Source organism: Sander vitreus, chromosome 3 (assembly GCF_031162955.1).
Source record: "Sander vitreus isolate 19-12246 chromosome 3, sanVit1, whole genome shotgun sequence".
Classification (NCBI taxonomy): Eukaryota; Metazoa; Chordata; class Actinopteri; order Perciformes; family Percidae; genus Sander; species Sander vitreus.
The window spans coordinates 20,121,534-20,136,132 of NC_135857.1; the positions used below are offsets into that span (position 1 = coordinate 20,121,534).

General features: G+C 41.3%; 2 protein-coding genes across 4 annotated transcripts in view; one reads left to right on the plus strand and one right to left on the minus strand.

The window, feature by feature from the left end:
- On the plus strand, nt 1-5,168 carry slc19a3a (solute carrier family 19 member 3a). Its single transcript, XM_078246443.1, has 7 exons — nt 1-708; nt 2,296-2,531; nt 2,621-3,182; nt 3,328-3,406; nt 3,601-3,793; nt 3,903-4,044; nt 4,142-5,168. The coding sequence occupies exons 1-7, from the start codon at nt 562-564 to the stop codon at nt 4,289-4,291; spliced, it is 1,509 nt and encodes a 502-aa protein (XP_078102569.1). The 5' UTR covers nt 1-561; the 3' UTR covers nt 4,292-5,168.
- The window catches only part of agfg1a (ArfGAP with FG repeats 1a), a 25,572-nt gene continuing 14,794 nt past the window's right edge, over nt 3,822-14,599 (minus strand). The window contains exons 7-14 of one of the 3 annotated variants that reach the window (XM_078246439.1): nt 13,504-13,575; nt 11,426-11,641; nt 10,568-10,754; nt 9,684-9,763; nt 7,889-7,993; nt 5,897-6,049; nt 5,582-5,676; nt 3,822-5,295 (exon numbers count right to left, since the gene is read on the minus strand). In XM_078246439.1, coding sequence (XP_078102565.1) covers nt 5,236-5,295; nt 5,582-5,676; nt 5,897-6,049; nt 7,889-7,993; nt 9,684-9,763; nt 10,568-10,754; nt 11,426-11,641; nt 13,504-13,575 — 968 coding nt within the window. In that variant the 3' untranslated portion in view covers nt 3,822-5,235. The remainder of the gene's footprint in view (nt 5,296-5,581; nt 5,677-5,896; nt 6,050-7,888; nt 7,994-9,683; nt 9,764-10,567; nt 10,755-11,425; nt 11,642-13,503; nt 13,576-14,599) is intronic. The other 2 variants (XM_078246440.1, XM_078246441.1) reach the window with 2 other exon arrangements.

Here is a 14,599-nt window from a genome sequence, read left to right on the forward strand (position 1 = left end):
CTCAAAGAAGAACAAGAAGCACGTGGATTCGCTTTGCAAAATCTAAACAAATTCAACGGTAATTTTGCCCCAAGACGTAAACGTTGAAATGCTGGCTGGTTAATAATCACTACATGAAGAATATTGCTTTTCACTAATTGGCCACGGTAAAGTGAAAACGTCAGTTTTTGCGACAATATTATGGGTAGTGTGGATTTTACGTTAGTGTAACTTTACGTCTCCGTGGTGCAACCGGGTGCAACCGTTCTCTTAATACATCCATGGCTGCAACCAAACAGCTACACAACTTTATTAACTACTTTCAACGTGTCGTAAATGCGGACTTTAGAAACTTGAGAGAACTTACACACAGGCGGTGTAAACGTCAGCTGAAATTTGTCTGATTGCCAGTTTGATTTTGATACGTTTATCTCGGCTTGAGCTGCACCGTCAGGGTAGCGGTGCTCTTTGACAAAATAATCTCAAAACGTACACAACCTTAGTGTTTCCTACAACTAGGCAATACGGAAATAGCATGCAGAGGAACATAAACACCTGAGACAGGTAGAAGAACGGCAGAAGATGGAGGCAGTAAGGAGGTGGAGGGCAGACTGGAGGTATCCCACTACTCTGCTGTGCATTTACGGATTCTTCAGCACAGTTAAACCCCTGGAGCCTTTCCTCATCCCATACTTGACAGGACCGGAGAAGAATCTGACAACAGAACAGGTATAAACGCAAAGACAATGACTAAATAACTTATCATAAATCCGGAAAAATATAATAATGCAACCCAGCGACCATGGCTTAGAATGTAGCCTACACTGACTGTTTTGTGACTTTGACACCAAAACCTAAAATGCCTAATGTAGTAACATTACATTTACATGTTAATCATGGCTTACGTGCAGTTTAGTGTCACAAATTATTGTCAAAAAACTGAGTGTCCCAAATGATGAGGGTCTTATTTGAGACAGGTTAAGGTTAGGGGTAGGGTTAGGGTAGCAGGTGGTTTAGCAGGTTTATAATTAAGGACATTGGATGGGGAATTTGGGACACTAAACTGCACGTATACCGTTAATCATTACAAAATAACCAAGCTGGTGAATCACAGTAAAGAGTACAATCTTTATCACGTGAATGATAAAAATCCAATCATGATTATAAAACCTTTTTGATTTATTGCTATGAGCAGGGGCGTAGGACTGAGAGGAGAAAGGTGCCCGAGTGTAGAGGGTTTTCACCGACGTCACGTTCTGGGCGGTAACCTGGATGCACGGCCATATTGGAGGCACTCGGTGTAAACAACTGAATGGAGTAATGGAGTATTGTGCACTTTGGATACTTTAATACTTTGTCTAAACAACAGAAAAGCTCATCAAAACGTGTCCCAAGATGCAAAGGCATGGAAGGACTTGTACCACAAAAAAAGGCACGATATTTTGCGAAATTAGTTTACTGGCGGTGCAGATCCCTACAAGTTGGCTCCCTCTTCTTGGATCCATGGCGACCCGGTGATTCTTCCTTCAGTTGCATATCCCGATATAGTCAACTACATGGTTTTCTCGCCGAGCCCATACACAGCGGAATATCTTAAATCCTACAAAAGTTTGGAGGCTTATAACCAGATGGTGTGTGGATGGGTGAGGGAGACGCAGTACCAAGTCATTAACGACCGTTGTGTTGTGAAGGCCAAAGTAAGTAATGCAATAACGTCTTTAATCAGCCTAACCTTAACTGTATGATATCATTGTGATACTCGAGGTGTAGCCAAGTGACTCTCAATAGTTTTTTTTTTTTTCATTTCAAAGACCGAACAAGAAAGAGTTTTCCCTTGTAGATCCTGGTTGAGCTTTGCCAACCACAAACGCCTCCTTTCCTCTGATAACTTCTGACATTCCTCTCCCTGGTTTTTAATAACTTTTGGAAGTTGATAATATTCCAAATGTTTCTCGGTCTGACCTATTGGTACAACCTAAAACACGGCAATAATTAACCATTTTTCTTAACGCCGTTTGGGATCTACTTCAGTGCCTGTGCTTTGTTTTGTTGTGATGCGGAGTACCTCCAACATGGCGACTTCGGGTCTGATGACGCGCCGTGAAAACCCTCTATACAGAGCCTTTATGTGAGGAGGGCCCACAAAGATACTAGAATGAATAGTCATGGATGAGGGGAAGTGCCCATAGAGAATACCTATTGTATAGGGTCCAGAAATGTGTGCTATGCCCCTGGCTATGAGGTAATACATATCCTATCTTACATGCAATAGCTCTTTAACACTTATTCTTTTCTCCATTGGTGCTTTGTCACCAGGTAAACAATCAAATTTTCCCGGTGTGGACGTACTCTTACCTATCTGTGCTGGTGCCGGTGTTCCTGCTGACTGACTGGCTGCGTTACAAGCCTGTGGTGGTGTTCCAGAGTGTCACCCTCTTCATTACCACAGCAATGCTACTCTGGCTAAAAAGTGTACCAGCCATGCAGGCCATGCAGTTCTTCTACGGGGTGGTGACAGCCAGCGAGGTGGCCTACTTCTCCTACATCTACAGGTTATGTACTTTAGCTTAAGGGGGCAGGGGTTGAATTTTGCATTGTTAGGACAGACGTCATAAAATTTTGAACATGTTACTTATTACAGTGTGGTGGATCAGAAGAGGTACCGGAAGGCCACCTCTTACTGCCGCAGTGTCCAGCTCCTGGGCTACACAGTGGGCTCTGTGCTAGGCCAGGTGCTCATCAGCTTCAACCTCATGTCCTACAACAACATCCTGGTGCTTACTCTAGTTCTCACCGCCATCGCTCTCCTCGTGTCCTGCCTCCTGCCAATGCCACAGCAGAGTATGTTCTTTCATCGCAGACATACTGGTCAGAAAACAGGGACAGAGGGCGCAGAGAGGCATGAAGATGGGACTTGGGATGAAACAGAACACACAAGCACAGCAAAGATATCCCTGAAAGAAATAAGAGATGAGAAGGTGGAGGGAACAGAAACAGAGGATAAAGCAGGAGTGGGACTGGATGAAAAACGGCCCAGGACTGAGGACCTTGAGGAGTCGGTTGGTGCAGAGAGCTGCAGCCAAGTGCTCATCCTGCTGTGGAGGGACTTCCTCCAGTGCTACTCCTCCAGACAGTTGTTCTACTGGTCAGTGTGGTGGGCAATGGCCACCTGCGGCTATAACCAGACTGTCAACTATGTGCAGGTCAGTTGTGAAGTCAACATAAACAAAAAAGTGAAAACTAAAAAGCTGCACACCTGCTTTGTACATATTTATCCGGTGATCACCACTTACTTGTGTGATTAGCACTTCCAGATCAGCTAAATGATCATTGCAATGTACCCTGCAGGTGCTGTGGGAGCACGTGCAGCCTTCTCAGAACTTAAGCATCTACAATGGAGGCGTGGAGGCAGTGTCCAACCTGTTGAGTAAGCAACATCATATAAAATGTTTCCAGTGCAGAATACTAGAAAAGAAAAAAAGACTAATGCTTCCATTATATACAGTATTTGATTACAAAAGGTGAATTGACAGCTTTTGTGTGATAGAAATCGGAGCCATTTTCTCAGTGCCTATTCAATTATCATCCCTACTACAGTAATCCTAAATCAATGTTTTGCAGGTGCAGCAACAGCTTACGGTATAGGCTTTACTGAGGTGAGATGGGAACAATGGGGAGAGCTGGCCCTTGGTGGCTTCTCTGGACTCGGGGCAGCAGCACTCTTTCTCATGACCTTTGTCGGCAACATCTGGGTCTGCTACACTGGTTATGTCATTTTCAAGTGCCTGTACATGCTGCTGATAACAATAGCCATGTAAGAATGTTACATTATATAAAATGGGTTGTTTTACCATGATTCAGACTAATTTTATTGCAGGCAGGACAGGAAAAAAGTGCATTTAAATAAACAATACTTGTCTTAGGTACCAGATTGCAGCTGACCTGTCAATGGAAAGATATGCACTGGTCTTTGGAGCAAACAACTTCGGAGCATTGACTTTACAGACAATCATCACTTCTGTTGTGGTGGACAGTAGAGGACTGGGCCTGGGTATCATTCCTCAGGTGAGCAGTCTGATCAGAAAATGGCAGTCAGGCCTTCAGTAGATGTAGCAGAAGTATTTGAATGTCCACTCATCACTGTTCAACGCTTCTTTCGCAGTTCACCGTATATGCCAGCTACTTCTCATTCATCGCTGTTGTTTTTTCACTTCGGGGACTGTTTACCATTTGGAGAGCGCAGAGAAACAACAAAGAGTCCCCCCCTTCAGTCATAAATGAACCTCCAGTGTTGGACGAACACAGATTCTGAATACAAGGGATTTGACACTACCAGCACAGAATCACTTGTGCTTTTTGGTCCCCACTGTGTCCAAGTCAACACATGCTGATTTTAAAGCGTCAAATTACTGACTGCAACACCATGAAAAAAAATATATATATATAAAAAAAAAATAAAGAATACATTAATATAAATGAATGGTTTGGTCATTTCTTCTTACTTAAAATTCATTTTAATATATACTGTATATATTTACACATTAACTTAAAATTCTCCAATACCAAATGTATGTGGTTTTCAGTTCAACAGCCATTCCTGTTACCCACTCATGGACTGACTAGTTCAGAAGCTTTGTGACCTGGGCTTCAGTCAGCAGGACGGGGGATGGCAAAGAAACGAGTCCCCTTCCCATCCTTGATGCAGCAGTCACTCCTCTGTCTCTCGTCAACAGACTAGGCGTTTAGTTTTCTTTAGTTAGAACAGTTAACCTAAAAAGGATCCTGCCCAAATAAACAGTTTGGTTCTTTACAAATACAGTAAGTGGCAGTACCCATAACTTTCCAAGCAACAGTTCTGTCTTAATCTCGCTTTAGATACAAATACTGATATGCACAAAGCACTAATTTCCTAAAAGAAAATTATGTACAGAATTGCAGCAGAATGAATGGGATATACGGTATGCAATAACTTAGTTTACAGCCAGTTTGATTATACATTGTGGTACAGTAGAGGCCAGGCCAGTTCACAGGTTAAATAGAGAAGAGGGGATCAACCTCTCCCTCTGCACACACCATCACTTTGTTTTGTAGCCATAGACAGTGTCAGCATGACTGTCTGTCACATTGTTCCATTTGTGACAAACTGCATTAGAAAATACAAATCCTTACAAACAGTGTGTTTAAAGCTACTTGTGAAACAAAACAGTGCAAGCGTGGAAGTTGTTGACCCTGTAGTGGAGCTGATTGGACGGATCGCTATAAGAAGGGATTCGTTGAAGAGCCTCCTGCTGGATAATGTGCAGATGGACCCGCACCCTGGAAGGAGGATACACAAACACACAATCAGTAATCAAGTACTTACCACTTAGCATTGAGAGGAGGGTCAACATAAATCCACTATCCATTAAGATCAAATATGTCCAGCTTTAAACCAATTACTAGTGGGTTTTTTTTGTAATCGTGTAGTCAATGGTCAATTCAACAGAACTAAAAAGAAGGAATAAGGTAACTATAAACAATAGTCTTGGCTCGTGAAAAAAGCCCCTTCATTCTTCTGTATAGAACTAATTTATTCTACAAGAAATCAAGCCATCTTACTAACCAGGAAAGGGTTGCTAGGGACCATAGGTCCAGCCACTGCCTGCCCGAAAGGAGTTGCAACAGGCTTGGCCTGGCTATAGACTGGAAATCCTCCACCTGAAAGACATGTTTGTCATTTAGAAGAGGACTTTTAACTCATGTTCAAGTGAGCAAACCTTATTGAATAGCATGACTCCAAAATTACATTTTTAAGAGATTTAAGTGCACTAATGTGACAACTACTCAGTCAGCTGCACATGCAAGCTTATATTTCAGCATAATTATTAATGCGGATATGTCTACATATACAGTACACGATCTACACACAGATACACACCGTTGGGTTGCTGTGGATATACAGGAGGCTGAGGGAAGGGAGCCTGGCCAGGAAATGGTTGCTGGAAGGTTCCACTAAAGCTGGTGGGGAGGTTGAAGGCTGCAACATTCCCAAATCCAGCCGGCATACTCATGGAGCCTGTGCCAAAAGATGCTGCAACACAACAGGACAGCCACCGGTTAAAGAAGCCTATACAAGACATACACGCATACAACAAAATAACACGCCTAAAAAATGGTTTGCACCTATTGCTTCATTTTATTTTAAAGATTATGACAAGATTTTACAGGACACACTTGCTTCAAAAATGTGACGTCACACAGGAGCTGGCACAAAAAGCATAAATCAAATGCAAATACTAATGTTATTAATATCAGCGGTTTGTTAGAAAACAATTATGTATTAGTAAACTTAAAAGGAGTGAGAATAAACAACTAGGGATTACAGTCAACAGGAAAACAAAAAAAAAAGACATATTGCTACAAAATATATGTCTATTACACTATGCAGTAGATTTGGTTACCGTACATTTAGGAGGTGAATAACTGCACAGAAAAGGTCTGTAATTTATAGTGTGGCTCCCAATGCCATTTAATGAGATATTCAGAGTCTCACAGTGTATGCGTTTGTGCAGTTGAAACACATGCAAATTTAGATTAAGGTTGTCTCCAGAGGTTAAAGAAAAAGGTTTGAACAAAAATCAGACATGATGCTTTGACACTTGCAAGTAAGTAAGTGTAGCACCAGTGCCTGACCTCTGGTGACCACACAGGAGGACAACGTTCCCACAGTAAGACAGCCAGCTGGCAACTGAGCAATGCGATATCTGGTAGAAATGCTACATCCAATGCCTAGTAAACAAAGTCAACGACTTGAGTTACAAGTATTTGAATATGTAAAAAGATCCAACTATGTTAAGGTTAGAGTCTTAAAAACTCAATGGTTACATCCGCCAAGTAGGTTGTTTTTGTCTGTTTGTTTGTCTGTCAGCAGGATTACGGAAAAACTATTGGCCCAATTTCCATGAAACTTGGTGGAACGGTGTAGCATGAGCCAAGGAAGAACCCATTATGGATCCAAATCACAGGGTGGATACCAAAATCATTTTTCAATTTCGTTAACACTGCGAGCATTAGTGCTGAATGTATGTGGTGTCAGAATAATAATTCCATGATTTCCAAGCTTTTTCAAGAAGCAGCATTCATTTTACACTCAGGCTCAATGTTTCCTATTCTCCCCTAGTTATTATATATTTCATCACACCCCTTCTTCTGAATGTTGTGATTATTTTTTACCTCTACAACATTTTCCTGATAAGATTTGCTAAAGGAACAAAAAGGCAGTGCAAGAGCAAGGCTCAAAACAGCAAAAGGGAAGCAGAGAGCATAAGGGAACCTACCAAAGGTGGGAGGATAACCCTGACCATGAAGAACCCTCATCAAGCCTGTCCAGCATGGCAAGAGCAATCAGAAAGAAAACTGAATCTCAATTTCTGCACTTTGCTCTCTCTTTCCTTTCTTGTGTACACTAGTAAATCGCAACGCTTGTCCTGCTGGCTCGATGGTGTTTTTTGGCTCCAACGGCGCCTTCCAGGCAGCTAACCCTAACCGTAACCCTAAACATAACCATTGCCGCGCTGCCTGGGAGGAGACGTTGGGGGCAAAAAACACCAAAGACTGTCCAGCTGCCCATTTCCACAGAAAACTAAAATGGTATTCAGCACTTTGTTATAATTTTGTCTTTTATTTCTCTGATTGGTTGCGTCTGTGTTTGGCAGTGGTCTGAGGCATATTCATTGCTGAGGCAGCCCAGGCAAAAAGTTGCCACTTTGGGTGTGCAAGGAAATCTAATAAATAACACACTTACTGTACGATAATGTAACGCATCTGCATTTTTTTACGTAAAGATTCTTTTAATCTGCACTATTGCACTAACTGAATACGTTGATTGTGAATGTGTAACGCATATAGTACACCACCCACACAAACATACCTGCTGCTGCTGCCGCCGTCGCCATATTTGCTGTTCTGCCATTGCTCTGGAACGGGTTGGTGGGAACTGCTGCTGGGGCAGCTACAAACGGATTAGTTGACTGAGCTGTTGGAGAGAGGTATCAAGTCACTAAAAAAAGTACAGAGTGTGAAACAGAACACTAGAGTGCACAACCTTAACATGATGCCCAATTTCAACATGTTTCATTTCATTTCAACACTGTCATAATCTCCCTTGCTCCCTCTTCAAATCTCTGGAACACAAATGATCTCCCGTTGGTGACCATTTCAAGCATATGCCGAATTTCCACTGCATGGTATGGCTGTACTTGACTCATTTTTGGTATCATTGACTTTTCTCGATTTTGTTTTCCACTGCAGATAGTACCCTCTTATTGTAGGTGGGATTCTTAGCTGATCGTCATAGCGACGCCATGTGAAACTGCAGTGTCATCTTCAGCGCGACACAAACGGTTTGTTTTCTCGCTGGATTCTTTCATCGTCAACCAATCGGACGAACATCCGTACTTCGTCAATTGTCCATTGCTTGGTTTTGTGGGCTGCCATTAAAAAAAAACATTGCTGGAGCTATTGATGGTAGCTTGGCCATTTAAAAATGGCGGGTTTGTGCAGGATGTCCCGTGTTACGCTTCTGACGATTCTCTCTGACAGTGGTCTGCAGTGTTTTAAAGTGCTCATATTATGCTTTTTGGCTTTTCCCCTTTCCTTTGTGTTATATATCTTTTTTGTGCACGTTATAGGTTTACAAAGTGAAAAAGCCCAAACTCCACCCGAAAGGGACTTACCATCTCCAACAGAAAACACTGTTCACAAACTGCTCCAAACAGCTCTACTGTAGTCCAGCCTTTACTTCCGTGACAAACGTGCGTCACTTTGTAACACACATTATAATGCTCGCCTAGCTGCTAGCGTAGCACGCCCTCATACTCTGCTTTTTAATGGCTAGTTGTCCTTACCTAGGTACTGCACATGTGCGACTCCCAACAAAGATGGAACAGAAGTGAGATGTCGAGGAGCTACAGCAATGTGCAGTACAACAAAAATATGGTGTTTTTTGAAAATTAAACCATGTAAACCTATTCTGGTACAACCTCTAAATACAATTATGAACCTGAAAATGAGCATAATATGAGCACTTTAACTCGTCGTAATCGTATCGTCTCAGCTCGCTTGTAACCTTGACGGAGGTGACACCAAAAAAAGTACCAGGTACTATCCACAACTTTTGCCAATAAAAATCTACAAAAGAATGGTTCCAAGCGAGTCAAGTCAAGCCGTGCCATACCATGCAGTGGAAATGTGGCATTAGTGTTTTTCAACAAAACTGATCATAGCTGAATTCCTGCTGACAAATTAAGATTGGTGTAGTAGTAGTAGTAGAGTCCTAAGCAGTAAGATGACATTTCCAGTAACCAAATATTATAGCACATGAAGTCCACATTTTGTCAAACAACTAAATAATGCTTATCCATGTCTGATATGCCATGATTTTTCACAAAATGTAACTATATATTAGTGATCAACCATCATTCTCTGAGCACATCTACAACCTGCTCTTGACATCTTAACAAGTCCTCCCACAAGAGTACAAAAACTGTCAACTGCAAAATCCAAACCACTGAATCTAGCCATGATTACTAATACTAAACTGTACCTCACCGTGGGATTTCCGCTTGTTTCCATCATTAATTTAGACTTCAATAAATCATTACTGATTTCAATTTGGGAGAACAATTAGCATAAACCATCAGAAAACAGCCTGTAGGTTCACTCACCTCCAAAACTTTGAGTCATACCAGGCAGGGCCTGCTGTGCCTGTGAAGTTGACACTCCAGTCTCTGTGCCAAACATACCACTGCAGGAAAACAAAGTCAACACATACGCTTATCAAGACAGCCAGACCAGACCAGAGTAGAGCTGAAACAATAAGTCGATTAAATCGATCAACAGAAAAATAACTATTTTGATGATCGTCATTTTTCAAGCAGTTACAGTGAAACAATTCCAATGTTCTCTTATTCCTGCTTCTCAAATGAGTCTTTTCTGCTTTTCTTTGTCATTTATCATTGTAAACTTAATATTTTGGAGTATTTGGACTATTAGTCGAACAAAACAAGACATTTGAAGACGTCTCGTTTGGCTCCGTTGTGATGGCCATTTTTTGATGTTTCATAGAACAAACAATTATCAATTAATTGAAAAAAAAGTATCTATAACTAGTATCTAGTAACTTGATAATGAAAACTGAACTGAACGATCCTGTGTGATGGGAGTGTGGTCTCTGTATGTTTATAGGCCGAGTAGCTTTGTTAGTAAAAATTGCCAGATAGTTGTTAATGTATTCTGACATTGTTTGAGACCCATCAACTATCACACCCCTATGTTTCAACAATCAGGTGAATCATTTTTGACCTCAAACATTTTTACTATGCTAATTAACTGGAAGATTTTGACTTACAATTATGAGCCATAAAACTCAAACTAGCATTTATGTGGGAATAATAATGTCTTGAATTAGATGCATCAACATACATTGATACATTATAAAGGAATAACCTGTAGTTAGTTGTAGATTTTAGACGTTTGGTCCAGACTATAGGGGGTCTACTATATACGGGGCTTACAGTGGTATGCGTTTGTGTTTAGTGTAGTGTCTCACCTTTGTGAGGTGCTGGTGGTGTTGTAAACACTGGTGGCAGGGACTGAGGGGCCGAAGACAGTATCAAGCTCAGCTAGAGCAGCATAGCGGTCCCCCCCTGCTGGCATTGCTGGCTGCTTCTGAGGCAAACCACCTACTCCTGCTGCTGCCGCTGCGGCTGAGCTCGCCCCAACAGAAATACCACCTCCTGGAATAAAAGCACATAACAGCAGAGCCGGGTTCAATCCACTTCAACTCAACTCATCTAGGGAGGAAAATTAAAATTTCAAACACACAAACAAAAAGGTCCGAAGATAGCTGCCACATTCAACCTATTAAAAAAATATTGGGAATAAATGTTCAATCATTAGAAAATTTGCATTTTCTAGCACAGAAATACAGTTTTGTAATATGAACAAGACAAACTGGTACCAGCCCAGCACAATTCGAAGATGCCCGAGAGTGCCAGAATTCTGACCATGTAATATTAAAAGGCTCCAATGAAACCAATACATGTAGCATTCTTTAAAGCAAGGAGGAATTTCCACCACGTGCAGTGCCCTGTCGTCTTTATACAGGCTGGTTTAGCAGCCAGGGGTCCGATTAAAACAAAACAAGGTAAGGCCATTTCAAAATAAAGCCAAGCCACAGCTAAGCCACACATTAAGTGATGCAGAATTAGATGTTTGCTAGAAAATGTAAATCAGCCATGTTTTGAGAGAGACTGTCTGTCGCTGCACTGGGAAGAAGACTCATAGGGATCGTGTCTATGTGCATGATTTAATGGGGGGGTTTTTTTTGTGCTAACTTCAGTTTTTTGGTCAACCTCTGTCCCTACAATTGAGATCTATGAAACTAGGCTAGGCAGGAGAAGTTTACCTTGCTCTGTTTTGGCAGAGCTAAGCACGTTTTCCAGGTCAGCCAGGGCTGCGTATCTATCGGCAGGGAGGCTAGTATTCTGTACAGCATCTCTGCCAGCTCCTGTGGAGTTACTCTGGGAGGAAGAACTGAAGGATCCAAAGTCAGCACTACACGATTTGGGGAAGTTGTCAAAATGTGCAAAATTGGCATTTGCTAGTCCCCCTGAGGCGCTACCTGCATGAAAGAGAGAGATTAAAAAGTCATAATGGGGGCCTTGATTGTTGTTTTTTGTTTTTGATTAACAGCATTAACAGGGTGGCGAGGAAGAGAAGAAGCTGCATGGAGGGTAAAGTAGGGGTTGAGTCAGGCTGGGGCTGGGTTTCCTTCATTATCTATAAGATAGATAGCAACACTGCACTATGCTGGCTCCCCATTAGCCTATGAACCTAAGGAACACATACAATTAGCATTTATTTGTGTTCAAGGCACAAGATGTGCAGAACAGCACCTTTCGTAAGTGCCTCTGCTACATCTGAGTACAGCACCGTACTGTGATTCAGGGAGTTGTAGAGAAAACCAACCTAGAATGTATTAACAGTAAAAGATAAAACAACTTATAGTTTAATGGAAAAGATCTTTAGTCTGCCAACCACCCTATAGGCAGATCGATCAACCAGATCTAAGATTGTTACTAGGGAAACAAACAATTACCCGTTAGTCATTGCTTTTTAAGAGGAAAGAAACTGAAGTTTACAAATTTTTTCTGCCAGAAACAAAGCCTATTCAAGAACTGCTTAGAATTTTACCACAGTACATTCTTGTGTCCTTCCCCCCCCTCCCCACCTGTTAAATGTCTCTAAGAAGGCTTTCAGATGAAAATCAGAGCAGATTGTGATCAATTTCATTAGTTTCTCTAGCATACTAAGAACTATGTTGTATATATATTGTACGCACTACTGAAGGTAACAGCGCAATGCCCAGAAAAATACTTTAATAGTGCATAATAAGGCACAGCGCTTGGCCCACAATCTGGCCTTCCTCAGGTGAGGAAGCATTGAGCAGTTGTGCAGACTTTACCTTCTTTCTACATTTACTTTTTTGTCCTGCACAGCAACTACATGGATGTGCACTACATCGTCTTTTTCAGAACTGATTTGTTTGGAATGCAATAAATCGATTGATACATCACAATATTTAATGCTTAACACATAAAATATTTTGATACTGAGGTAACAGGTAAAACAGCACAAACTTGGACACAGCATAGTCTTTGTGATCCTGAAGGGGAGAGAAGGCAATTTTCACTAAAACCACCACACCAGTTAAATCTCAACCAGTGGTTTAATTGCATTCCAAGGAATAGTGTTTGCTGCTACCGCCTGTAGAACAGGGACAGGTACAACCTTACATGCAACTGACAAACACTGTTGGGGAAAGGTTTACATCTGCTAATGGTAAATACCTTTTCAAGAAGAAGAATGCCCAAAAATACTAAGTAAGTACAGGGGCATGCTACCTCTTAAAAAACATTTTAAGAAGCATTTGCCATCAGCAGATATAAACCTCTGAACAGTGGTCTAAAAGCCTCTAAGAAACTGAAGATGATTACATGAGCCTTGAGAATATCAGGCACACCTGACATTTACTGTATTAGCCTTACACCTAAACATGCTTCTTATGATGCTCTTAAAGTAAACCCTAACACCTCTGCTCTTTTCTGGATTAACTCTACTCTTATAGGAATCATTGGGTATCAACCTCAAAGGCAGTGTTCTTGTGTTTCCTAATCTGTTAGTCTGTTCTCTTCGATTCCCTTTCTATTCCTTTTTTTATTTTGCAGTTACATTGTCATGACCTTATATTTGGTATATTCTCCACAGTGGTTTAAAATAATGATTGACAGCAACAATCAAAGCTTATCATCCCCATTTTTTAACCAGTGTGGTTGTTGACAGTGATTTAGAGCTGGACACAAAAAGAGCTACATGCGGAGACACACATTACATTCAGAGAGAGGAGGATCAGAGTGACAGAAAGGATGAAAGCTGTTGGGAAAGCCTAGAGAGAGAGAGAGAGAGAGAGAGAGAGAGAGTTACTGTGTGCAACCTGGAGGGGCAGAGCAGTGGCAAACTCACCCATACTGCGGCTGGATGAGAGCACAGTGAACGCTGGCAGCCAAAAATCAAAGAGGGAGGGAGAAATGGAGCAATGAGCAATGTAAGAAAGGGCGGAGAAACTAAAGAAAAGACGTCAACTAAACTAGAGGTAAAAATGAAAAAGCATGAAGTAAATCAAGTGCTACTGAAGCAAAGGGGGGGAAAACACATGAGACAGAATGGACAGCTTAAGTCAGATAGCATAGTCAGTGTCTGTGAGAAAGGGATTGTCTTCCAAAGCCACAAGAGTGAGGAGAGCTTTATCCATCAAGCAGTAGGCATACTAAAGAGATTACTGTGTAGGTACACACAAAGATGGTTATAAATGTACACCTCCAGCAGAGGGCCCTGTAGTACATAGCATTTTAAGGCTTAAGTGTGTGTTTGTGTATGAGAGTCATGTGAGAGAGAAGGCAAAGTGCTCAGGTAAAAAGTCAGTCAGTTAATGCTAAGTAATACTAGTTTTATACAAAATGTATAAAACTGCATATATATATATATATATACATACATACACACACACACACACACACACAGTAATACTGCACATTTTGTATACAACTATACAAAGACATAAAAAGACAGTACTACAGCAGGAATACATTTGGTGTGGTGCTATATCACTATAACCATCTGCCTAATGAGTGCACATTGGTCTTTACATATTTTATGATTTTTTTTTATCTCATAAAAAGGAAATAATATGCATATTCAAGATATATTAATCCCACCTGCCAATACTCAATTTTAATGTGTTGATGCTAGAATAAATGGTCCAGAGGGACGGGCAAAGGCATGACCCACCCTACTCTGCCTCCGATTGGCTTACCCTGATATTTTTACCCTAACCTTAACCAATCTCGCTCCTCATGCCTAAACCTAACCAATCAGGTAAGTCATGTCTTCGCCCCTCCCTCCGGACAATCCATTCTAGCATCAACCATTTTAAAGTGTAGTACGTGTTCACTACTCTGGTGTACAACCATCACATTTTTTTTTATTTTTATTTTTTTTCTCCACACAAGTGGGTAACCTG

What these genes read in the sequence shown, in the direction of transcription:
- slc19a3a (XM_078246443.1), top strand. Translation starts at nt 562, where the DNA reads ATGGAGGCAGTAAGGAGGTGGAGGGCAGACTGGAGGTATCCCACTACT. An exon ending in AGAATCTGACAACAGAACAG is followed by an intron (nt 709 to 2,295) that starts GTATAAACGCAA and finishes CTTTGTCACCAG; the next exon opens with GTAAACAATCAAATTTTCCC. An exon ending in CTGCTGATAACAATAGCCAT is followed by an intron (nt 3,794 to 3,902) that starts GTAAGAATGTTA and finishes TACTTGTCTTAG; the next exon opens with GTACCAGATTGCAGCTGACC.